We start from the raw sequence: 25,993 nt of genomic DNA on the forward strand, positions 1-25,993 counted from the left end.
ATGCAAGCCTCTGTTTGACCCTGGAAGCCTGGTGGTCACTGCCTGAGGGAAATTCTTACCTGCCTTTATGACCCCATAGAATGGAAACCTGGTGACATTGCTGACAGGGGATTGCTATTGTTTGGGTTTATAACTGGACTCCTGAGAGACTTGGGAAGGACAGAAAGACAGAGAACAGAGAGGGATAAGGAGGACTTTGACCAGAGTGAACATGTGCACAAGGTGGAAGATGCGGAAGAGTCAGAATACTAGCTGGGTAAGAATGAGATTAAAAAGGACCTAGATGAGGCAGAATTGAGATGAGAGAATTAAGATAGAACTTAGAGGGAGCAATAATCAGGCAAGAAAGGAGTTAGGCACGAGAACAGGACTGAAGCTGTGTAAACAGGATGTCATGCCAGAGGAACTAAAGCAAGTGGACTATAGAGCTCGGTGTGCTGAGATTCTATTTCCCCAAAATAGTCCTCGCCATTAGTAGTTCTCTCTCCTGAGCCCCTGGGATGTGTAATATTAAGGCTGGTCCCTCTAATAGTATACAAGATGGCGTATGTCCTACTATATGATTTTCAGATGTATAGCTGCATGTGTCTAAGTGAACATACCAGATACCTGGGCATCCATGCTCACTGCTGCACTATTCAGAATAGCTAATAACATAAAGAACCAGCCTATATGTCCATTAATGAAATAAAGAAAACATGCTGTACACATACACACAATATGGAATTTTATTTGTAAAGAAAAAAGACATTTGTAGGAAAATGTTAAAGAATATTCCTTTACACTGTGAAGATGTATCACTGTGATCTGTTTAATAAAGAGCTGAACAGCCATTAGCTAGGCAGGAAGAGGTTAGGTGGGACTTTTGGGGACAGAGGACTCAGAGAGGAAGAAAGGCGGTGTCACTAGCCAGACTCGGAGGAAGCAGGATGGGCAGTACAGAGTAAAGGTAACCAAGTCACACAGAAGAATTTAGATTTAAAAATACAGGTTAATTTAAGTTTTAAGAACTAGTTAGTTGGGAGGAGGGGGGATATGTGATTAGTATGTGAAATAAAAATCTTTCTTAATAAAAAAAAATAAAAAGAAAGAACTAGTTAGGAACAAGCTTAAGGTATAAGCCGAGCTTTTATAATTATTAATTAATATTAAGTCTCCATGTTGTATTTTGTGAGTTGGTGGCCCAAAGAAAAATCCAGCCACAGAAAAAAATATATGTAACTGAGATTCATTATGCAAAATGAGCCAGAACATCAAAAACAAATACCAGGCTGTCCCTCGTATGCAGAACACACTTAAAATTACAAATGTGTGTCATAAAACTAGAAAGGAGATTGTTTCGGGAGGATGGGGTTGTGAGAACGTGGGCAACTGTGGGTAATGAACTATGAAAACGGAGGAGGGCTTCCTGGGGGAGTGAGGGGACCAGCTGGTGCAGGAGGGAGTACAGGAAGGGTAACCAATGAGAATAAAGTACAAAGAAACAAATACATAAAGATACCAGGAGGAGATGAGTACTCTGTACACAAATCCAAAATTAACAACAATAAAAAGACAGGATTTTGTATCACTTAAAAAAAACAAAGAAGAGAAAAAAAAAAAGAAAGAAAAAGTAAAATAGAATGCTGGGCGGTGGTGGCGCACACCTGTAATCCCAGCTCTCAGGAGGCAGAGGCAGGTGGATCTCTGTGAGTTCGAGGCCAGAGGCCAGCCTGGTCTACAAAGTGAGATTCAGGCACCAAAACTACACAGAGAAACTCTGTCTCAAAAAAAAAAAAAAAAAAAAAAGAAAGAAAGAGAAAGAAAGAAAAGAAAAAGAAAAATACAAAACCCACAAGCCCAAACCACAAAACAAAAAGCCTTTCTGTCCCCAACTACTTATGTCTATGATCAAGGCTTTTAGATTAGATGCCCAGTGAAAGAAGGTAAGCTCCACTGGAGCTTTTCATTCTCATAATGAACACCACAGGATGTGAGGCACCGGAGATACACAAAGTTTCTCAAGGCGGCCCGAGAGGGTAGTTAATGAAGATATGATAACTAAGTACAGCTCAAAGGCAGCAGCTCACAGGCTCCCATTCACAAAGCCTTCTGATACATCTGCAGCACAGTAAGAGCAGGTAGGGAGGAAGAATTGTAAGATATTACAGATATTTGTAATCTCAGCACTTGGAGGCTAAGACAGGAGGAATGTGGGTTTGAGGCCAACCTGGGCTATACAGGGAGACTAGTCAGGCAGGTTATGAAGCTTTGGTAAGCACTATTCCCACCGGGGCATGTCCTCGGCCCACAGATAAGACTCTTTGAAGCCCAGGAGGTTAATTAATTTAATTTACTTAAGGGAACCAATGCAAAATATACTGGAACTTAGTGTATGAGAACAGAAGTTTGAAGAAGTTTGAGGATGACTGTGAATTCTTTTTCCTCCTTTTCCAATTGTTGGGATCACAGGAGGGCACTGGAAAGCCCAACTTAAAAAGTATATTATGGGAGCTGGAGAGATGGCTTAGTGGTTAAGAACACTGACTGCTCTTCCAGAGGACCCGGGTTCAATTCCTAGCACCCACATGGCAGCTCACAACTGCCTATAACTCCAGTTCCAGGAGACCCTCATGTAGACATACATGCAGACAAAACACCAATGCTCATAAAATTAAAGAAAAAAAAAAGATACATAAATTTTTTTTAAAAAGTATATTATGGGGCTGGACGTGGTGGCGCATACTTTTAATGGCATCAGTCAGGAGGCAGAGGCAGGCTGATCTCTGAGTTTGAAACCTGGTCTACAAAGCAGGTTCCAGGACAGTCAAGATGCTATACACAGAACCCTGTTTCAAAAGACAAAACCAAACAAAAAAAGTATACTGGGGCCTGGTCTACAAAGCGAGTTCCAGAAAAGGTGCAAAGCTACACAAAGAAACTCTGTCTCAAAAAACAAACAAACAAACAGAAAGCATACTAGAGATTTGGCTCTAGTTAAAAACACTTGCTGCTCTTACATGGGACCTGGGTTGGTTCCCAGAGGCCATATGGGAACTATATATAGCTCATAAACTATATAACTCCAGTCCCAGGAGATCAATGCCATCTTCTGACCTTCCAGGGTTCCAGACACACACATCTTTCACATGCATACATGCAGAGAAACACACATACAAATAAATATCAGTAAACCTACTTTCTTTCTTTTTTTTAAGTAGATTGATTTTTCTGGTTTGTGTGTGGGTTTGTTATTGTTTTATTTTGACACAGGGTCTCATCATGGAACTCCAGCTCCTTTCTTTCTTTCTGAGAGAGGACCTCATACTGTAGCACAGACTGGCTTTGACCCAAAGGTCTTACTTGAGGAGCTACCCCTGCCCCGGCCTCTCAAGGGCTGGACTCCTACTGGAGTTTAAGCTATGATTGTATGCACATACAATATCTAGAGTAAGAAGAACAATAAAAATGATTAATGTGCTCAAATACCTTGCACATAAACATTTAACTGTACCACCAATGAATTCTTTGGCATAAATTCCTGGAAGTAAAAGCATAGCTCAGATTATATGACCACTTTATGGACAATTATGCTTTGCCTAGCAATTTTCCAAGAAAATGACCCACTTTGCATTAGAGAAGCTCACCTTTTGGGCCTAGGCAGGCCCATTGGGGTAAGGTTGGGATCTGGTTTAGGAATAGTTTTCCGGATGCGGATCTGTGAGACTTTCTTTGGTCTCTTCTCTGGCTCAGCCTGTTTTTAAGGGTTAAAAATAAAAGATAGGCAAAATGTAAGACATTTTAAATAAAGCCCATACACTCAAAACATTGCTCCCTCAGTTTACAGCTAAACCAGAGAAGTAGCTAACCACAACGTTCCCCTGCCTGCCTGCCTGTGTTTTCAGTTACTGCTCCTTCACATACTAAACCTGAGCTGAAGAGTTCCAACTGAGACAATCAACTCAAGTCTTCCATCAGTGGAGACACGTGACACTGTAAAACTAAAGGACACTATTTATTACGTGTCTTCAGTGCACAAAGGGGCTCTTAGGGCCAAGTCACTCTATAAACGTTCTTTAATGCTGTTGCTGAAAAAACTGGATCTAGAAAGCATTAAGAATTGGGGTAACTAAGGCCCACCTGGTGCAGCAGAAAGACAACTGGAACCCAGAGCTGAAAGCCAGTCAGGAGAAAACAGTAAGACCCCATCTGTGAAAACCAACTAAAATGAAGGGAAACCCCACAAAAAACCATTGTATCCTCTCCTGGCCAAGGCCCAGGCCAAGAAGGAAAATCCCTACCTTAGTGCTCCCAGCTACTGAGCCACGGCTGAAGTCAAATCTGCACCTGCCATGCGACAGGGTCAAGAATAGAACCCCAATGCCACCTCACTCAACACCCTGGTACTTTGCACTTACCTCTTTCTCTTCTGCAGGGCTGCTCTGTGGTCGGGGGCATGCCGTGGATACATCACCCAGCTCATCAAACCCAGAGACCTGGAACTCAGAGGCTGAAAGCAGGAGCTTGCTGACAGCAGGTTCTGTTACCAAGCAAGACTTTGGCACCAAGGCAGGGGACACAGGCTCTAGCCTAGCACCATGGAGACAGAATGAAGAGAAAACCTGAGTAAGGTTTGCTTTCTACTTCCAGCAAACATTCATTTTTATTTAGTTCTTTTGTACATGTGCGTGTCCTTGTGTGTGTGGAGGCCAGAAAGCAACCTTAAGACAATGAACTTCTTCAGCTGTCCCATCCATCTTGTGTTTGAGACGGAGTTTCTCATTGGCCTAAGGCTCACCTAGTAGCCTAGGTTGGCTGGCCAATGACTCTCAGGACCTGCCTGTCTGTCTCTGTGCACTAGAATTACCATGCAGGCTTTTGATGAGTGTTCTGGAGGATGAAACTCAGGTCCTCATGCTTGCAAGGCAAGCAATTTACCAACTGAGCTGCCTATCACCCCAGTCTGTATTACTTCTGAGCATACAGATCAGAGTGATGACTGTTCTTCTTTCCAGGAATGACATCTTCAGTCAAAACTAGTTTTCTAGTTACTTCTAGACACACCTGGGTCTACACATGTGAAGTTACAAGAATGTGGCCAGTGCTTTCCGGTGATTAGAGCAGTTTTATAAAGAACTGTGTGAATGAGTAGAGATGGTGAATGGACAAATGAGCACTGCTCAGAGGAGATCAACCTGTTCAGGAAGGAGTCCTGAGGCTGGTGAAGCGCAGGACTTAGGACAGCTGGAGAGACTAATACGCTGGCTAACGACTGTTTTGTTAAGTAAATGGTGCTAATTATACAACCCTACTCCTCATTATTTCATATAAAGCACAACTGACGTGGGTAGTGGTGGCACACACCTTTAATCCCAGCACCCTGGAGGCAGAGCGGGCTGATCTCTTTGAGTTCGAAGCCAGCCTGATCTACAGAGCGAGATCCAAGACAGGCTCCAAAGCTACAGAGAAATCCTGTCTGAAAAAACCAAAAAGCACAACTGAGTCTCAGAGATGTTTATCTGAGACCTATATTAGTAAGATTAATGAGACAAGAGTTTAGGGTTGTGCCATGGCTGACCCATGCTACCTAAGAACACTAGAATAAGTGTATTCTCCCCTGCCCTTCCTCACACACCATCCATGCTTCAAACCTGTGGGCCAAGGCTTACCTCATGCGACTGCTGTCGGTGTTAAGGATAGCTTCCATGCCTGGAAGAGGCACATGTGGTATGGTGGCGTGGCTGAAGTAAAGCACAAACACAAGCAGCAGGTTATGAGCGGGCCAACAGCAAAGGTTCTGATGTCACCAGAAGGACGGGCACACGATGGTGGCCAAGAAGCCAGGACCTCCCAACCATGAAGCTATGCTCGTGTGCTCATCCCTGGGTGGAAGTAGGCTAACGGGAAGACTGCTTCCTAATTTAACTGGAAAAAGGTCAGGAAAGTAGAGGACAGAAAAGAAAGGGCAGGGACAAGAATGACTCTGGGACTTATGCTTTTCAATTACCTTGGGAAGCACAGATGTTAAGTCTCCTTTAAAATTTTAAACATAAGGAACAGTAAGTTGGTCCCGTATGTAGAAGGGCTTGTTACCAAGCCTGACCACCTGAGTTCAAATTCTGGAGCTCACAGGGAAGAAAAGAATGGACTCCCCAAAACTTTGCTGATCTCCAAATGCACATCATGGCACATGTGCACTCACTCACATGCATGCACACATACAACAAACAAATGTGGTTTCTAAAAATCCGACATAAGCTGGGCGGTGGTGGCGCAAGCCTTTAATCCCAGCACTCGGGAGGCAGAGCCAGGCAGATCTCCGTGAGTTCGAGGCTAATCTGGTCTCCAAAGCGAGTTCCAGGAAAGGCGTAAAACTACACAGAGAAACCCTGTCTCGAAAAACAAAAAACAAAAAACAAACAAACAAAAAAATCCGACATAAAAGTATCTTGCACGCATGGGTGAAAGAACCAAACACAACAGAGTACCTACATAAGCAACCCCAGCACTAGGGAGGGTATACAGATGAGGAGTTCAAGGTCGTGCTGAGATACTAAGTGAGTTTGAAGCCAGTCTGAACAACATGACACCCTGTCTCAACAAAACAGAAAAATGGGGCAGGCAAGATGGCTTAGCAGGTAAAAGCGCTTACTGCCTGACAACGCAAGATGACAGCTAAGCTTGATTCCTGCAGCCCACACTGAGGTGGAAAGAGACCAACTCCAAAACTGTTCTCTCTCTCTCCTCTCCCTTTCCTCTCTCTCCCTTCCCCCTCCCTGTCTCTCTCTCTCTGTCTCTCTGTCTGTCTGTGTCTCTCTCTCTCTCTCTCTCTTTCACACACACACACACACACACACACACACACGGGAAATACTTTATGGAAACTAAGTTGATTTAAGTATTGTTTTCAGGGCTACTCAATTATTTTGCTTGCAATAAGTAAGGTGTTTTGTTGTTTTGCCTTTTCAGGAAGGGAAAGGGATCCACCTATCACTTTCTCCCTTTTGTTTTTTTGTTTTTGAGACAAGGTTTCTCTGTGTAGCCCTGGCTATCCTGGAACTCATTCTGTAGACTAGGCTGGCCTTGAACTCAAAGATCTGACTGCCTCTGCCTCCCAAGTGCTGGGATTAAAGGTGTATGCCACCACTGGCCAGCATTATTTTAAATTTTTAAATGTAGTTTCTTATACTTGTGAGCTTACTGTCTATATCATGGCATGTATGTGAAGGTCAAAGGAAAGCTTGCCATTTTTCTCCTTCCATTATGTGGGTTCCAGAAATCCAACTCAGGTGTCAAGCTTGGTGGCTTACTCACTGAATGAACCATCTGGCCAGGAGGCACCCCATCCATCCATCCATCCATCCATCCATCCATCCATCCACCCACCCACCCACCCACCCACCCACCCATCTATGAACTTAATTTTACATAGTTGCCGGGTGTAGGTGGCGCACGCCTTTAATCCCAGCACTTGGGAGGCAGAGGCAGGCGGATCTCTCTGAGTTAGAGGCTAGCCTGGTCTACAGAGTGAATTTCAAGACAGCCAGTGTTACAGAGAAACCTATCCTGAAAAACTAAAATAAATAAATAAATGGTGAGAAACTTACATGTGTGGGTGTTTGCCTATATGTATGCATGGCTATCAAATGCATGCAGTGCCCACAGAAGTCATAAGAAGGTGTTGTATCCTTGGGAACTAGAGTTACAGGACTGGAGTTAAGAGAAATCAAGCCCTTTGCAATTGCTGAGCCATTTTTCCAGCCCCTTTAACATGTGTTTGAGAAAACAGCTCTCCTTGGCCCAAACTGGTCTTGAACTGGTCTTGTAATCTTCTTGCCTCAGCAGCTTGGCTTTGAAATATAAGGTTCTGGGTGGGTTTGATATTATTTGAAATATTACTGCTGAAATTTCAACTGTAGCTGAGCGGTGGTGGTGCACACCTTTAATCCCAGCACTTAAGATGCAGAGGCAGGCAGATCTCTGAGTTCAAGTCCAGCCTGGCCTACAAAGCGAGTTCCAGGACAGCCAAGGCTACACAGAGAAACCCTGTCTAGAAAAAAAACAAAAGTAAGTAAGTAGATAAATAAAAAATAAGATGCAGGTATAGGAACAGTAAGAGCAAATTAAAAATGACAGTTTCCGTTCATCTAAAGATTTTTAGGGGCTGGAGAGGTGGCTCAGAGTTTAAGAGCACTGGCTGTTCTTCCAGAGGTCCTGAGTTCAATTCCCAGCAACCACATGGTGGCTCTCAACCATCTGTAATGAGATCTGGTGCCCTCTTCCGGCATGTAGACAGAACACTGTGTGTGTAATAAATAAATATTTTAAAAAAAAAAAAAAAAAAAAAAGATTTTTAGTACAAAGATTTATCGAGGGTTGGGGATTTAGCTCAGTGGTAGAGCACTTGCCTAGCAAGCGCAAGGCCCTGGGTTCGATTCTCAGCTCCACATTTTTAAAAAAAAAATAAAAAAGGAAAGATTTATGGAACACAGGCAGTCCTTTGAAGATTATTTTCATGTAGGGTTGAGCCCAGCATCTTAACTCATGCTGAGCATGCACCCTACACAAGCTATACTTTCACCTCCTAGAAACTCATAGAACAGGAAATTTTAAAACTTAACTTCTTCCCCGCTTTCCTCTCTGAACTGTACTGAACCTAGGGTCTTATACTAACCAATCAAACATTCCACCACTGAGCTACGCCCCAGTCCAGTCCTCTTTGTTTTCATTTAGAAGATACAATAATTGTGATTAAATTATTCTCCCCTATCCCCAACAGTGAAACCTTAAGACCTTCTGTCCAGTTCACTACAAATTCTACAAAGTCACCAAACCAGGATATGCTAATGTGAACCTTTGAAGCACATACTATGAAAGAAATGTAAAGACAGCCGGGGCATAATGGCTCATACTTGTAATCCCAGCACTCAAGGCTGAAGCAAGATGTTCTTGAGTGAGACACAGTGTCACAAATAAACAACAATGAAAGATGGTGGCACACACTGGGCATTGTGGTATATAAATTTAATCTCAGCATTTGGGAAGCAGGGGTAGGCCAGACTGGTCTGTACAGTGAGTTCCACAACAGCAGAGCTATGTGGAGACACTGTCTCAAGGGGGAAAAAGATTATGGCATGAAGAGTGAAATGGAAAGAACAGTGCAAGATGTAAGAGAAGATGCTGAGGGCAAATTAGGGGCCTCTATAGCTAAGAATGACTGCTGCACTCTCAACAGAGACTTTCCAGGTAAGCAAGTGTAGACCCGGGAAGCCTCCAGCAGACAGGCTGCAGTTCCGGCAGCGGCCCTCTCCTTCCCCATCGGCAGGAGACACACATGGAATACTCTGAAAGAGGAGACAAGCAGCTCTTACCTGCTCAGGGTGCTCAGGCTCCCCTGCTGCTTGCTGTGAGTGGAATGAAGAGCTGGCAATTCAAAGGTGCAGGAGGGCCCATGCTGGCTCCAAATGGACAACACTCGGCCCACTGAGTAGGGCAGAGAGCAGAAGACCTTGTCTGCTAGAGAGGCTGGAGACCTTAACCCTTTTAAACCCTGTGTAAACTGGGTCAAGAAGAGCCTCTGCATGGCAGGCATGTGATTGGAGAAGCTCCGTTTTTTTGTCCAGATTCGGTAACATCCTGGTGAACAAAGTGCTAGAAGTGTGTGAAGGCCAAGGCCAGAGCAGTTCGCTCTGGTCTGGACTATGGCAGTGCCTCCATAGTCTTGGAGAGGAGCTGTAGTCTGTGGAGGAGCCTGAGTGCGTGTCTGACTACAGAGGCCAGTGTCTTCCCTGAATGTGGCCATCCCAGGGCAACCATGGGACATGAAAAAAGAAAAGGTCCACTTGGGAGGTGGAGATGAGCACTGGGAGGTCTCTGCTAAGGCAAGCCTCGACGGAGCACAGTGCTCAGGAAAAGTCCTGGGGGACTCGACTGTGCAACTGGATGCTGATTTCACATGAAAGGAAAATGGGAAGATTTCGGTACCGAACAGCAGTGATGGCATCTTGTTGCTCAAATCTATGAAGCTCATTTTGACAGCTTCAAGAGAATAAAGTGCCAAGGGCTTACTGTTAGACCTCCTATCCCATCCAGTAGCTGCCAAATATGGGTCCAGCTGCATGGCATTATATGAAAATCCATCTAGGAGCTTTTTATATCTGAGGTGCTTGTAGCTTTTAGCCAATGGAACAAGGGAAGAGGAATATCGCCGATATCTGAGTTTCTGGGGCTTTGTGGCCAGAACCAGTTTGGAGGCAAGGATAGACAGCTTGTTTAGTAAGGCTGATTCTTTGGTAGGCTTCCTAAAACTCAGGCTCCTCAAGGGATGGCACAGAGTAGCCCTTGGCTTTGGTATGTGGCTACACAAGCTCCTGCTAGGTACTGCTTCAGGTTCCAATGGTGTGGCAGGCACCGCACATGGGCTGAGAAGTCTGTGTGCTATCGTGGAGATGGGATTAGAGGAACACTTTCCACAATCAGAATTTCTCACTTTACTCATTTTTCTCCGCACAGTGACTGGCTCCAGGCAGGAAATTCTCTTGCACGTTCGATGAGGCTGCTTCTTTACGGGAAGCAGTCTTTGCTGATGTGACAAAGTCGCAAAGGCACCATGTATTTGACCACTTCCAGCAGAGCTGGAGTCACGTTCTCTCCAGGAGGTACCAGGAAGCTGAGGACCTGTGCATAACTCAACGTCTTTCTTTAACAGATGACCTAAGCTTTCTTCTTTTGGGTCTGCCAACCTCTGAAGCTGTCCAGCCATTTTTTTCCTGGTTGGCTTTCTTAGGGTGACTTCTTCCATTATGATGGACTTATCTTGGTTAGCCACAGGTTGCTTATTTTGCACCTCATCTGACATGTTTAATGACATGTGCTGTTCCAGCAGTGCTTGTGTACCCTTTTGACATATATGTTCTTCCTTTGGCAAGACGTAGTCCACAACTCTCTGGTTTTGTGGGTTCCTAGCAACATCCTGTACTCTGTGGCATTTCAAGTGGGTCTGAGAACTCTTAGGAAAACCTCTGGTAATGGTCTCCTCAGACTTTTCTCCAACAGGTAAGTGACCCAGTGGTCCTCTGTGATGTTCTTCAGTTTCTTCTTTATTCGTTTTAATTGCTGTTTCCATTATCAAAGGCAAACACTTATTTATGGAAATCTCATGAGAATGACAAGCTTTGCAAACATTTTTATCCACACTGATGTATGTACCATCTCCTTCACTAGGGTTACTTGCATCTGCTGCTATTGCTTCCTTCACGTCAGACTGGACTGTGCAATCCTTGACATTTTCATGAAGCAGTTTACCATCTTTTGGTTTACAGAGATGTTTCAATGTAGGCATTTCACTGCGAACACCAGCTGGTGAATGTTCTTGAGCAGAAAGATGGGAATGCACCATCTCCACAGAGCCGTGGCACCCAGAAGACATCAAGTCTTTGGAGGATAATCCAAAGGTTTCCTTCCCACCAAACTCAGAATTGGCTTGCCATCTCAGTCCTTCCGTCACAGATGCTCCTTTACCCTGATGCTCACAATGAACGGGATTTAAAGACACACTGTCTCTATCCAGTGCTCTCCTAGCTGGCTCATCATCGGCAGCAGATTCTACTTCATGATCAATGGCAGAGTCTGGACACTCTTCCATTCCACTGTCTTTTAGAGATCTGAATACTTTTTCTCCATGTGATTTTAGTATTTCAGGAGAGTCTCCTGTAGAAGCAGCAGCATTTGGGAGTTCCAAGTCCTGGAGCGTTGTACCTATAAACACAACGTTCAGTTTTTCTCGAAGACATGAGGTACTCCTCAAGGTCCCGTGGTATGCCAGTCTATGTGGCCTTGTCGAATGTCCAGCTCGACCAGGCACTTCCACGTCCGGGCCACTCTCTGGAGGTTCATCCGTGCAGTATGGACATATCACATCTAGCATGCCATGTTTCAACGCTGCAGAGCCTGGAACATCTTCAAAGGCTCCTTTGGGATCTTTCTTCTCCAAACTATCACAAAACACAGGGTTTTTACTGCCTGAACTGACTGTCAAATCCTTTCCCTTGTGGCTTACCTCAGGGACAGTGTCTTGGTGCTCACCATTTAGCCCTTCCTGAGCTGCCTTATCTCCCCTTCTACATATGTCTGAACTATTCTGGTTACTCCGACAGTCAGAGATGTCACCTGCTTTCTGCTCAAGACTTTCAGCTGCTTGGTACCTGCTTTGAAAATGAGATGAAATAACAGTCAGAGACTGGTCCACTAGCATGTCAGGACTTGGAATGTTTGTAGATTGGTTCGGTTCTTGGGTGGCACAAGCAGAGGTGCTGTGCGCATCAACTGCAGTGTCTTTGTATTTGTCCTGCTTCTTTCTACCCAGTCCTTCCTCACTGGTTTTCACCTCACTGGGAGCGTGAGTGGTGGTGTTCAAAGCTCCACTATCTGACGACACACCTGCTGTCACTTCATTTCTAACCTTGCCTCCTAGAATGTCGCTTTGGGCCCCACTCCTGGCAGGTTCACACACCAAGAAGGAGCTACTTTCCACAAAGTCTTCTGGTCTTTGCAAACAGTGACAGCTAGACCTGCATGCATCTGCACAGTTTCTTTTACAGTTGCTGACTTCCGGGCTGTCTTCTGTGGGTCCAAGAGCAGCACAATCAGAGGGCACCTTCTTTTCAGATGCATTTCCTGTCATGGACTGACAGCTGGAGCTATCCTGAGACTGAACATTTTGACATTCGATGACAAAGGAAAAACCAGCTGCTTCCTTCACTCTTGAGAGGAACATGGAATGTAGATCTCTGATACCTGAATCAGCCCTTTCCTTTTGTCCTTCGGGGCTTGTTATTTTGATATTTAAGGGGTGGATGGATGAAGAGGCATCACAGGTTTTGTCACCTTGTGGAGACATGGCTTCCAATTTTGTCTCAGCAGGAATGGTTTGAGCATTGGTGGTAACACTTGCTCCATTCTCTAGAGAACGATGGCTCTGTTGAGCATCTTTGCATGTTGCTGAAGGCATCTCTCTGTTCAGATTTAGTAGAGAGTAAGTTGGTAATGTCACATGCTCTTGAGAATTAAGGGACACTTGTTGATTTAAAACACATTCATGTTCTATTTTGTGTACAACTAGTTCACTGTTCAACTCACAGGCAATGATGGGTTCATCTAAATGTGCAATGTTGTCATGTGAGGCCTGTCCATGCTTTTCTAAAGCAGGCCTGCAATCAAACTCTGGACATGGTGGTAATTTTGCAGTACCCTTCTTGGGTTTTGATATTTCCTTATGTTCAGGACTCACTGGATCTGCTGGTATCAAACTCTGAAGGGCTTTACTTCCAGACAGAAAATCACTGCATGATGCTTTATTTGGCAGACAGTCCCCCAGATTCCTCCGGATGCTAACCTCAGACTTAGAGTCTTTACTGGCAATCTCTTCATGGAATGCACTAGACTTTCCTGTCGTCTGTGCTGCCTCTTCACTATACAACAACAAGGAGAAACTGCTGCTTCTTCCCTCAGAGTGTCTCTCAGGATGGTTCACATCAGTGACAGGCTTTGTGTGCTCCTCAGAGTTTACCAAATTACCTTGAACGTTTAAAGTGATTTTCAGATCATTGTTTTTAAACATTATTTCTGTGGCTTCAGTAAAAGAATCAGGCATAGAACTGTAGTTCTCTGTACAGGGACTAGCCTGAATGCAACAGTTACTGGATCCCACAGTCTGTTTTTCACCAGAACCATCCTGTTCTTGTTGCCTGCCACTGAAAAGAAAGAGACTTCCTCTTCCACTCCTGGGCCTCCAATGCTGTTCTTTATTTTCTTCTCCACAAGTGACGTTCTTGCTTTGACCAACTTTGTCTATTTTTTCAACAGATTCCTTTATCAAACTATTTCTTTCAAAACCAAGTTTTTCTAAGGATTTTGGGCTAGATAAATATGATGTGAGATATAAAATTCTAGAACTTTCTTCTGAGGGTTTTCCAGAACCTTTGCTTCCTGCTGTGGTGGAACTATCATGTGCAGAACTGTGTACTTCCTTACAGTGGTTGGGCATCTGGTGGCGACTGTCACCTGCTTCACAAACAAGGTTGAAGTCACACAACTCCTCCTTCCCTCTGTTCATTCTGGAAACTGCACAGTCCCCTGGGAATGACAACCAAAAGGGACAATTAGTAATTCTCCACATGGTTTTCTTAAAGAACTGCTTTATTAATCCAGGGTCCCCAAGACTGAAGGCTCTAGGGTAACTAAAGCTCTGGTTTCCAAAAGCTCTCTGTGGGCCATGATTCTGTCTGCTCCTGGTGTTCACTACACCCAGCTGACAGATGTTGACTCACAGCACCACCCTGTGTCCTTCATTATTGCCCTTTAGTCCCACTGGTTTTCATACCTTGTATGTCTTCAATGGGTTCTGGCAGAGCTCCAGTTGTATTGTGTACATTTCCTTTTACAGAAGAGAAAGAAACTCAAATAAGTATGTAATTTAAAAAATAAAAAAGCTGCTCTAGCTAAGCGAATTTCATCATGCATCCAATGATGACTTAACTCAAAAACATAATCAAAAAGCTCAGTAAGCCATACAAGCACTTTGTTTCTTTGCAAACTATGACAAAGAACCCAAAAAAGCAGTCAATTTTGTAAAAAAAATTAAAAAATAAAAACCACCTTTCTCACTATGTTACTTGGCATTCACAGATGATTAGATAACCGAGTAACACAGGAAATGTGAGCCTGATTCAGTCTTAAGAAGTTGCCACTTTCAGGCAGGTCTCTGTGAGTTCATGGCCAGCCTGTCTGCAGAGTTCTGAGTCAGATAAGAGCTACAGAGAGAAACCTTGTCAAGAAAAAAAAAAAAAAGAAAGAAAGAAAGAAAAAGAAAGTTGCCATTTTAAAACATGCACAGGAGGCCCTAGTGGTTCAGTTTGTAACACCAGCTACTCAAGAGCTGAGGCAGGACAGCATGATCACAGAATGTCAAGAGCTACAAAGTGTGTTCCAGGTCAGTCTAGGCACCTCAAAATAAAAGCTAAAAAGAGGACTGGAGAGATGGTTCAGCCACTAAGAACACTGGACACTCTTCCAGAGGACCCATGTTCATTTCCCAGCACCCACATGGCAGCTCACAACTGTCTGTAACTCCAATTCCAGGTAATCCCATGCCCTCATACAGACATACATGCAGACAACATACTAATGCATATAAAATAAAATTTTCAGCTGGGAGGCCGTGGTGAGTGCCTTTAATCCCAGCACTCAGGAGGCAGAGGCAGGTCTATCTCTGTGAGTTCATGGCCACCCTGGTCTTCAGAGTGAGTTCCAGGATAGACACCAAAACTACATTAAAAACAAAAACAAAAACAAAAACAAAAACAAAAAAAAAAAAAACCCCATGTCTCAAAAAACTGGAGGAAAAAAAAAGAGAGAGAGAGAGAGAGAGAAGCTGAAAAAGGGGCTAGAACTAAGCTCAATGGTCAAGTACTTGCCTAGTATGAACAAGGTGCTGGAATCAATGCTAGGTATTGTAAAACTAATCAATCAATCTAGCTAGCTATCACTAGTAAATTGTCATTACACATTCTTATTATTCAATGTCTATTTTATTATCTGAAATTAGATACAGTGTAGACAAAACAGCTATTTACAGTCAGAGTTGGGACTGCAGCTCAGTGGTAGAGCCCATTCCTAGCATTAGTGAAATCACAGTTTCAATCTCCCAGCACTGCCAAAAACAAGAAAGAAAAACCCTGCCTGGAAAAACAAAAACAAAACAAAACAAAACAAAAAATCCAGTTGCCTTTTTGTAAGACTGATTAATACTGAAGCTGAGTAACAGGAACATTGAAGTTTAGTTCATTCCTTTCAGTTTTGAGTTAGTATAGACTGCCATTAGGAAACCAGTAAAGCAAAAGCAAACAACAACAACAACAACAACAACAACAACACAAATCCAACTTTTGTACCGAGTGTAAACACAACTACAGACACACTGAGGCAGCAGGAGGGAGACAGGAGGCCCACCACAAATTCAAGGCCAGCCAGAATTCTGAAGCTACTCAACTCTACCGTACTTCCTCCTCTGAGCCTCAGTTTCTTCTTTTGTAGAAAGCACGGTAAGTACACTTACCTCAGTGCTGCATGGAGGATTAACCATCACATGTAAACACTGCCTGGGCCAGAGGTGGTGGTGCTCAGCTTTAATCCCAGCACTGGGGACACAGAGCCAGGAGGATCTGTGAATTTGAGGCCAGCCTGGGCTACAGAGTGAGTTTCAGGACAAGCTCCAAAGCTACCCAGAGAAGCTCTGTCTCAAAATCAAAAACAAAAACAAAAACAGAACAACAACAACAACAAACCCCACTGCCTGGTATAGTGCTGACGGTGTTCGGAGAGCTGCCTGTCTTTTCTCTTTGATTCTTATTCAACTGGACACCAGAACAGTTACAATGGTATCTGGGTGTAGAACACCATTTAAAATATTTGGAGTAGAGGCTGCAGGTAAAACTTAGTGATACAAGGTTTGCCTGGCAGGCACAAGACTAGCATCCCCTCACAGAGAGGTGGGGGGAGGAATTGCTCTCTGGGTGCTAACAATCAAGTCCAGAACCACACACACAATTAGCTCTGTCACTGAACTACACTCCCAGACCTCTAGGATAGGCAGAGGCAGCAAGCACTGAATGGATAAATGTGCACTGGATGTCAACAGTTAGCATAAATATTAATTACTAACAAAAGGCCACCTCCAATTCCACACACAGTACTGAGCATTGTGAAATAATCTAATTTCCTATGATCCCAAACAACAATCTACTCATGAACTTCTCAGCCTGAGCACTCCTCATAATTTCATCTCATCTTTCTATAGGATACTATATAATTCATTAAGTCACACTTTCAGCTGTACCCTCATTACATCTGTCCAGAACAATGAGAAATTCTTCATCCACCCCCCGAAACTGATGACTATGGTTCTCCTCTGTGCAAGGCAGGGAAGTTCAGATCCGCTAAAGCACATCCATTCTCCACTTAATCGAGAATCTTAGGGAGGGGGAGGGAGCAGCCACTTTCAAGCAGTCATAGCAGAAGGTAGGTGGAGAAAGAGCCGTGTGCAGCTGGAAAGCAAAACAATACTCTGACCCACTAAGGCGAATTGTTTTTATACACATAAATTTTTAAACTTTACAAGACTTTGAAGCAGAATTTAAGGCAACTTTATTTTTATTTTTTGTATTTTTTTTTTTAGCATTTGTTTATTTGTATATTTTGTGTATGTGAGTGTTTTGCCTGAATATATGTACGTACACCTTGGTGTCTGAGGAAGCCAGAAGAAAGCATGGAATCCTCTAGAACTGGAGTTACAGATGCTTATTAGCCACTGTGTAAGACTGGGAACTAAACCTGGGTCCTCAGTAAGAGCATCCAGTGGCTCCTAACCATTGAGCCATCTTTATTTTTTAATAAAGTTCTCAACTTTATTTGTTAAAAAGTTTAAAGTATGAAAAGGAAGAAGAGTCACTTTACAGTGGGAAAAACCAACAAACACTAGGGCATGTTGATAGCATGTGTCCTTCCTTGATGTAGTGTAATCAAAATTACACTTCCTAAAAGCTATGTTCTCAGCTAGGCTAAAATTGAGCTCATAATCCTCCTGCCTCACTTTCCAGGGCTGAGACTATAAGGGAATAATACAGTGCGTCCCCTGAAAGTAACTTCACCTCTAAACTTAGTCTACAATATACCTGCACTCTTTTTCTCTGTGTAGCTTTGCGCCTTTCCTGGATCTTGCTCTGGAGACCAGGCTAGCCTCAAACTCACAGAGATCCGCCTGGCTCTGCCTCCCAAATGCTGGGATTAAAGGCATGTGCCACCACCACCCGGCTCACCTGCACTCTTAAATCACCCCCAAACACCAAAACACAGGCACTGCCCCACTATCACAATTAGAGAATCCTGAAATGACAAGAGGACTAAATGGGATTGTCAAACAGCAAAAGTTACTCAGTACAGTAATCTGAATAAAGCATGAACTTGATAATGATTTATCAATACTGGCTTTTAAGGACTCAAAATGTAGTGTATTAAGGTAAGATGCTAACTAATACCAGGGGACCCACCTCTTACTCATCTTGCTGCTGTGACAAAACGCCTGAGGCAGACAACTGAAGGAAGGAAGGAAGGTTGGCTCACAGTCCATCGTGCTGGGCAGGGGATGTGTGGTGGGAAACAGTCGAACAGTCGAGATGGCTGCTCAGACTGAACCCAGTCAAACATGAGTGGCAAATGCTTGTGCTCAGCTCCACATTCTCCTTTTCATTCAGTCCTGGCCTCCATCCCAAGAACGGTAGTGACCACAAGTAGAGCGGGTCTTCCTGCCTCGATTAACATACATTAGATAGTTCTTCATGGAACTATGTTTCCATGGTGATCCTAAATCCATAAAATTAACTATCACAATCATCTGTCTTAGTTACTTTTCCATTGTTGTGATCAGATCCCACAACAAAGGAACTTATATAAAAAAGAGTTTACTGGGGCTTACAATTTCAGAGGGTGAGTCCATAACCATCATGGCTGGTATGGCAGGCAGGCAGGCAGGGCACTGGAGCAGTAGCTGAGGCATTACATCAAGCTAACTGGGAATGGCCTGGGATTTTAAAACCTCAAAGCACATCTTCAGTGACACACCTCTTCCAAAGTCACACATCTCCTCATCTTTCTCAAACAGTCCCACTAACTAGGAGCCGTCAAGTGTTCAAATATATGAGCCTAAAGGGCCACTCTCATCCACACCACCACACTGTCCATGTACTCATGTACGGGATATGGACATACTTCAAACCACCACACCACCACACTGTCCACGTACTCATGTACGGGGATATGGACATACTTCAAACCACCACACCACCACACTGTCCACGTACTCATGTACGGGGATATGGACATACTTCAAACCACCACACCACCACACTATCCATGTACATACTCTAGAACAGGCTCAACTTCTCTGTGAATCTAAAATTGTTTAGCACCAATTCAAAAACTAAGTATTTATCAGGTGGTGGTAGTGCATGTCTTTAATCCCAGCTCTTAGGAGGTAGAGGCAGGTAGATCTCTTGAGTTTGAGGCCAGCCTGGTCTACAGAGCAAGTTCCAGGACAGCCAGGGCTACACAGAGAAACCCTGTCTTGAATCATCACCCCGTTCCCCCAAAAAGCATACCACCAAAGATATATAAATGAAAAATAAATACATAAAAATGTCATAGATGGCTCAGCAGTTAACAGCACTCACTGACTGCTCCTGCAGAGGACCCAGGTTCAGTTCCCAACACCAACATGGCAGCTCACAACTATCTGTAACTCTAGTTCCAGGGGATCTGAACCTGTACCCTAGACTCTCTGGCACCAGACATAAATGTATGCAAAACACTCATACACAATTTAAAAACAAAACCAAAAACCATCCAAACAAAACCCCACAATACCATCATCCGTCATTGGAGAATACAGAAACTACAACAGGCCAGGAATGGTGGCAGGAGAAGCATTATAAATTGAAGGCCAGTCTGATCTACATAAAGTGTTCCAGGATCCAATGAGATGGCTTAGCAGGTTAAGGCACTTGCCACCAAGCCTGGGACCTGAATTCCATCCCTGGGATCCACATGGTGGAGGGAGAAATGACTGCAGGCTGTCCTCTGGCTTCCACTTCATGATGCAGTACATCCACCCATCCACACATAAGAAATAAACAGAATAAAAAAAAAACCAAAACCAAAACAAAACAAAAAAACGGTTTGAGGTCTGGATAGGTGGCTCAGAGGTTAAGAGCACTGGTTGTTCTTCCAGAGGTCCTGAGTTCAATTCCCAGCAACCACATGGTGGCTCACAACTATCTGTAATGAGATATGGTGTCCTCTTCTGGCCTGCAGGCAGAACACTGTATACATAATAAATAAATAAATCTTTAAAAAAAAAATAAATAAAACGGTTTGAGGCAAGATCTCACTGCATAGCCCTGGCTGGCCTGGAACCTGCTTATGTATTAGTAGGATTAGTCTATAAAGTGAAACTGGGTTCAAAAAATAATAGGGAGGGGGAGCTACACTGAGATGTTACTTCATGCTAGAATTAAGAAACCATCTCCCCGCTGGGGGCGGTGGCGCACACCTTTAATCCCAGCACTTGGGAGGCAGAGGCAGGCGGATCTCTGTCAGTTCAAGGCTAGCCTGGTCTACAGAGCAAGTTCCAGGACAGGCTCCAAAACAACACAGAGAAACCCTGTCTAGAAAAACAGACAAAAAAACAAGAACAACAAATATCAATGAGCTTAATGTTATTCCTAACCACTTGTGGAGTCATATCACTGCACATGCGCTGTCAGCAGTCACGCAAAATGCTTAGTGACTCACATCCTAGGTAATCCATGTGCAGCATGATCATGTAATCTATGTGCATGCATGGCCTAGCTACGTAAGCCTATATATGCATGCTCAAAGTGACCTATAAAAGCAGGATCCACCCACTCCCCCACACTCGCCAAAGGTAGTACACACACACACACACACACACATACACACACACACACACACACATCTCTTTCTTTCTCCCTCCCTCCCTCCCTCCCTCCCTCCCTCCTTCCCTCTCCCTTCACTCTCATCCCCAAAGACCAGTCCCTGACCCCTCCTCTCTCCCCTCCCCTCAATAAACCTCCTACATGGGTTCTGTTGTATGGTAGAACTCCTTTGTGCCTTTTCAATTTTTATTTTATTTATTTTATTTTATTATTTATTTAGTATTTAGCATTTATTTATTTGTTTGTTTGTTTGTTTGTTTTTGCCAGAGCTGAGGACCAAACCCAGGGCCTTGCACTTGCTAGGCAAGTGCTCTACCACTGAGCTAAATCCCCAACCCGTGTGCCGTTTTTAAAATTCAATACTTAAGGAGTTAAACTAGGTGTGACAGCGCATACCTGTAATTCTAGCACTTGAAAAGCAGTAAGAGATCACAAGTTCAAGGTCACCCCTGACTACATAGCAGGATCAAGGATGCCCTGGAATACATGAAAACTGCCTCAAACAAAAACCAAGTAAGCAAAGAGCTGGGCCAGTTTTCTCAAGCCTTTAATTCCAGTACTCAGGAAACAGAGGCAGGAGGATCTCTGAGTTTGAGGTCAGCTTGCTCTACACAGACAAATTCAAAGCCAGCCAAGACTACATAGAACTTATTTCAACAAATAAACACCCCTGATATTAGCAGACAGGGAGGGACCAGTCTGACAGGACTGACTCCGTGACATAACCCTCAGCTACGTCTCCTTCCCTCTATGGACACTTCCCAGGAGCCCTCCCCCCCAACTGTTATGGGTTTTGTCTGAAATGTCCTCAGCAGGTTTCTATATTGGAACACTCAGTCCAGCCAAGAGCAGGGCTCTATGAGGCTGTAGGAAGTTTGGGACAGCAGGCCTTACTTGGGTCTGGGAGAAGTCTACATGGAGAGTTCCAGGACAGCCAGGTCTACATAGTGAGACCCTGACAAAAGATGGGCAGGGCTGGGGCAGGGAGATGTGAATAAAAAGTCCTAAAAAGGGGCTGGAGAGATGGCTCAGTGGTTAAGAGCACTGACTGCTCTTCCAGAGGTCCTGAGTTCAATGGTGGCTCACAACCATCTGTAATGAGATCTGGTGTCCTCTTCTGGCCTGCAGGCATACATGCAGACAGAATATTGTATAATAAATAAATAAATTAAATAAATAAATAAATAGAATGAATGAATCTTTTAAAAAGTCCTAAAAAGACATGCCTAGCAGATCTCTGTGAGTTTGAGGCCAGCCTAGCCTACAGTACAAGTTCAAGGACAGCTAGGGCTACCCAGAAATCCTGTCCTGGAAAAAAAAACTGGTACCTGCAGACCAACTGAGTCCAAGTTCATACTGTGAGAAGACTGGAAAGTTACAGGCTCAGAGGCTTAGCTTGAGCTAGCTTGGTCTCCAGAGATCACCTACATACTCTGTACCAGGAGACTGGAATGGGAGAAAACCACCAGCTCTGCAACACACGGTTCAAGCCCCCTCCACAGCCCCAGCAGGCCTGGAGGAACACAGAGCCTCCCTCACTCTATAACACACGGTTCAAGCCCCCTCCACAGCCCCAGCAGGCCTGGGGGAGCACAGAGCCTCCCTCACTCTATAACACACGGTTCAAGCCCCCTCCACAGCCCCAGCAGGCCTGGGGGAGCACAGAGCCTCCCTCCCTCTATAACACACGGTTCAAGCCCCCACCACAGCCCCAGCAGGCCTGGGGAGCACAGAGCCGAACCTATCCCCACCACTCCCGTGCCCTCACATCTCTTCAGATAAGCTTCCAGACCAGTCTCTACCCTTACTCTTCTGTTTCTTTCTCCATTCACCCCTCCCCATCTGAACTACAACAACAACAAAAGAAAACCCAACCCGGTAAAAATGCTAACAAAAAAAGAATACATTATTCCCACTAAGAGTGTATACACTGGTTGCCACCCAAAAGAACACAACTAAACCTTTTCTTAACAATCCCCAATTTCGGGGCTGGAAACACGGCCCAGCAATGAAGAGTGCTTACTGTTCTTGCAACATTTCCCCGGCACCCACATGGTGGCTCACAACTGCCTTTATCTCCAGTAGATCTGACACCCTCTTCTGGCCTCCACTGGCTTCTGCACACATGGTATACACTTACTTAAGCAAGCTGACACATACACATAAATAATGAGTGAATCTTAAAAAAAGGAAAAAAAAAAATCTTCCCAGGTGTGATGGCACATGCTTTTAATCCAAGCACTCAGGAGGCAGAGGCAGGTGGCTATCTATGAGTTCCAGGCCAGCCAGGACTATACAGGAAGACCATGTCTCAAAAAAAAAAAAAAAAAACGAAACAACAAGTATCATACCTCTGTTCTTGAGCAGGTCTTCAGGGAGTTTCACACATACAGGATCCTTGCTGGATTGAATCAGGAGGGGATCCTGCAACAGGAAAGCCCAAGAGTCAATGGATGATGCAGAGGTGCCTGAGCTCACAGACACCAGTTGTTACTTCAGAGCTCAGTGTGACTCCAAGGAATCTGCCAACAGTCACAGGAGTAGAGATCTGAAGGAAAATTCAAGTTTAGGTTAATAAATAAAAAGTCTCACTTCTCTAGAATGTGAGCTTGAAGCAGATGCAGACAAGCCCTATTAATGCTTGCTTTTTTGTTGTTGTTAATTTTGGAGGTAGGGGTTACCATGTAACCCAGGTGGGACTCAAGCAGCTATAATCCTCCTGCCTCAGTCTCTTGAGAGGTGGGACTGCTAGCATGCATCTGAAAACAAGAAATAAACTTAGTGCAGTGCCAGCTTAAGCAGGCACAGGATAGAAGCCACGGTGGCAGAGGAGAGGCCAGTGCCCCTTTCTTCCTTCCAAGATCTCTCTGTGCTCCCTTGCACAGGCATGCAGCTCACACAGCAGCTATGGAAAGTTAACTTTAATGAGGGGGTTGGAAAGAATAAGAGCATGAAGAGGAGGAGCCAGCTGAATCTCTGGAACAGCAGCTGCCTCAGAACTCTTAGACACTTGCAAATCAATGGGAAAATTAATGGCTGAATTGTGACTTTTAATGCCAGTTCTGAAGAGGCAGAGAAACCTCTGTGAGTTCAAAGTCAGTTAGATCTACCCAGCAAGTTCCAGGCCAGCAAGATGATGTAGTCAAACCTTGTTTAAAAAAAAAAAGGTCCTCAGTCTAATAAACTAAGGCCAGATTTCACTTTTAAACTTTTGTTCTCCCTTTCCATTTTTATGTAAATCATAAATTACTTCAAAGGAAAAGTTTTTAAAGATTTTTTTTTTTAATTTAAAAAATGTAGGGCTGGAGAGATGGCTCAGAGGTTAGAAGCACTGGCTGTTCTTCCAGAAGTCCTGAGTTCAATTCCCATGCAACCACATGGTGGCTCACAACCATCTGTAATAAGTTCTTGTGCCCTCTTCTGGCCTTCAGTCATACATGCAGGCAGAACACTGTATATGTAATAAATAAATCTTAAAAAAAAAAAAAAAGCATTGTTTCTTACATGAGTGCTTTGCCTGTTTGCCTAAATGAAGTGATATTCAAGGCCCGAAGATGGCATCAGCTCTCCCAGGACTGAAGTTATAATCAGTTACAATTGTGTGTGGGTGCTGAACTTGAACTCAGGACCTCTGGAAGAACAGCCAGTGCTCTTAACCACTGAGCCATCTCTCCAGTCCTCAGTTTTAGTTCATGTTTTTAATTAATTTATTTTATGATGTGTATGAATGTGTTGCCTGAACGAATGTACAACATATGTGTGCCTGGTACCTGCAGAGGTCAGAAGAGAGTGCCAGAGTCCCCAGAACTGCAGTTACAGATGGTTGTGATCACATGGGTGCTGCAAATCAAGCCCAGATCCAAGGTTAAGAAAGCATACTCCCTTGACACACAACTCTAATCCCAGCACTCAGGATGCAGAGGCAGGTGAATCTCTGAGTTCAAGCCCTGCCTGATCTACATGGAGAAAGCCTGTTTTGGAAAAAAAAAAAGGGGGGGGGGGGCATACCCCTGGATGTGGCTCTGGTGGCCCATATTTGTAATCCCAGCTCTACAGAGGCTAAGCTGGAAGAAGCACAGATTCTTAGCCAGTCTCTGGGCTACAAGTTGAGATTTTTTTTCTGAAAAAGTCAAATAGTGATGGAGATGCAGCTCGGTTGGCACAGTGCCTAACTAGCAGGCACAAAGGCCTGGATTCAATTGCCAACACTCTAAGGAAAGAAAGTTTTTATCACCAGATGGATCTTTCAGTTCCTTATACCTTTATATGTAGAGATGAACTTTTACAGGAATTTTCCTCTGGATCTTAATTCAGAAAAACTGCAGCTTTAAGGGAGGCACTGATTGTGAAGTCACAGAAAACATTTACACCTCAGCAACATGCTTTAGATACTTCTCAGTTGCATGAAATCAGAGCCACAACAAACTAGGGGACAGTAGTGCCCTGTGTGTACATGCACCTGTGGGTATGCACGCGTGGGTATAGGTGGAGGCCAGATGTTGACCTTTGGTGTTGCTCCTCAATATTTTCCCCTTTATTATGACTGGGTGTGATGTGGGAAGGGGAAGTACCTCTGTGCACATGTGGAGGTCAATTTTGTGGAGTTGGCTCTCTCCTATCTTTCCATGGGCTCTAGGGATCAAACTCAGGGTCGGCTCAGCCAGCCCTCACCTTGTTTCTTGAAAAAGAGTCTCTCAGTGATAAGGATAGGTTAGGCTGCTCAGTGAGAGTCCCAGAGACCCTCCAGAGTACAAGTGTGCCAGCACTCTTGGCTTCTTATATGGGTGCTCAGATCAAACTCCGTTCCTCATGCTTGCATAGCAAGCAAGCACTTACTGACAGAAATAGCTCTTCAGCTGCCAAGGGTTTTCACTTTTAAGTCACTGAAGTTATATTTATTTCCAAAAAGAAATCCTTTTATATGCCGGGTGGTGGTGGCCTTTAATCCCAGCACTCGGGAGGCAGCGGCAGGCAGATCTCCGAGTTCTAGGCCAGCCTGGTCTACAGAGTGAGTTCCAGGATAGCCAGAGCTAAACAGAGAAACCTTGCCTCAAAAAGTCCCAAATAAATAAATAAATAGATAGATAGATAGATAGATAAATAAATAAATAATTTAAAGAAGAAAAGAAAACTCATGGTGCTGGACAGATAGTTTAGTGGTCAAGAGCGCTTGTTGTTCTTGCAGAGAACCTGGGTTTGGCTCCCAGCACCCAAATGGTGGCTCACAACTGTCAGTAACTCCAGTTCCAAGATCTGAAGCCCTCTTCTGCCCTCCACTGGTACCGGGCATAGACACAGTGCACATATATACACGTAAGTAAAATATTCATACACATAAATTTAAAAATCTTAAAAAAAATTATGTGTAGGATTTAGGCCTTATGAATTTTTCCTCATCCACTACTCAAAAAACGAGGCAACTGGGGAAAACTGGGAGCAGGAGAGGT

At 44.1% G+C, this 25,993-nt stretch overlaps 1 protein-coding gene across 4 annotated transcripts in view; it reads right to left on the reverse strand.

Annotated features, from left to right (window-relative positions):
• Prr14l (proline rich 14 like) overlaps positions 1–25,993 on the reverse strand; it is a 73,422-nt gene that overhangs the window by 28,228 nt on the left and 19,201 nt on the right. For all 4 annotated transcript variants that reach the window (XM_036200493.1, XM_036200494.1, XM_036200495.1 and 1 more), the window contains exons 3-8: positions 22,898–22,970; positions 14,360–14,413; positions 9,351–14,112; positions 5,649–5,720; positions 4,398–4,569; positions 3,627–3,733 (exon numbers count right to left, since the gene is read on the reverse strand). In XM_036200493.1, coding sequence (XP_036056386.1) covers positions 3,627–3,733; positions 4,398–4,569; positions 5,649–5,720; positions 9,351–14,112; positions 14,360–14,413; positions 22,898–22,970 — 5,240 coding nt within the window. The remainder of the gene's footprint in view (positions 1–3,626; positions 3,734–4,397; positions 4,570–5,648; positions 5,721–9,350; positions 14,113–14,359; positions 14,414–22,897; positions 22,971–25,993) is intronic.

The sequence above is a fragment of the Onychomys torridus genome, chromosome 10 (assembly GCF_903995425.1).
Source record: "Onychomys torridus chromosome 10, mOncTor1.1, whole genome shotgun sequence".
NCBI lineage: Eukaryota > Metazoa > Chordata > Mammalia > Rodentia > Cricetidae > Onychomys > Onychomys torridus.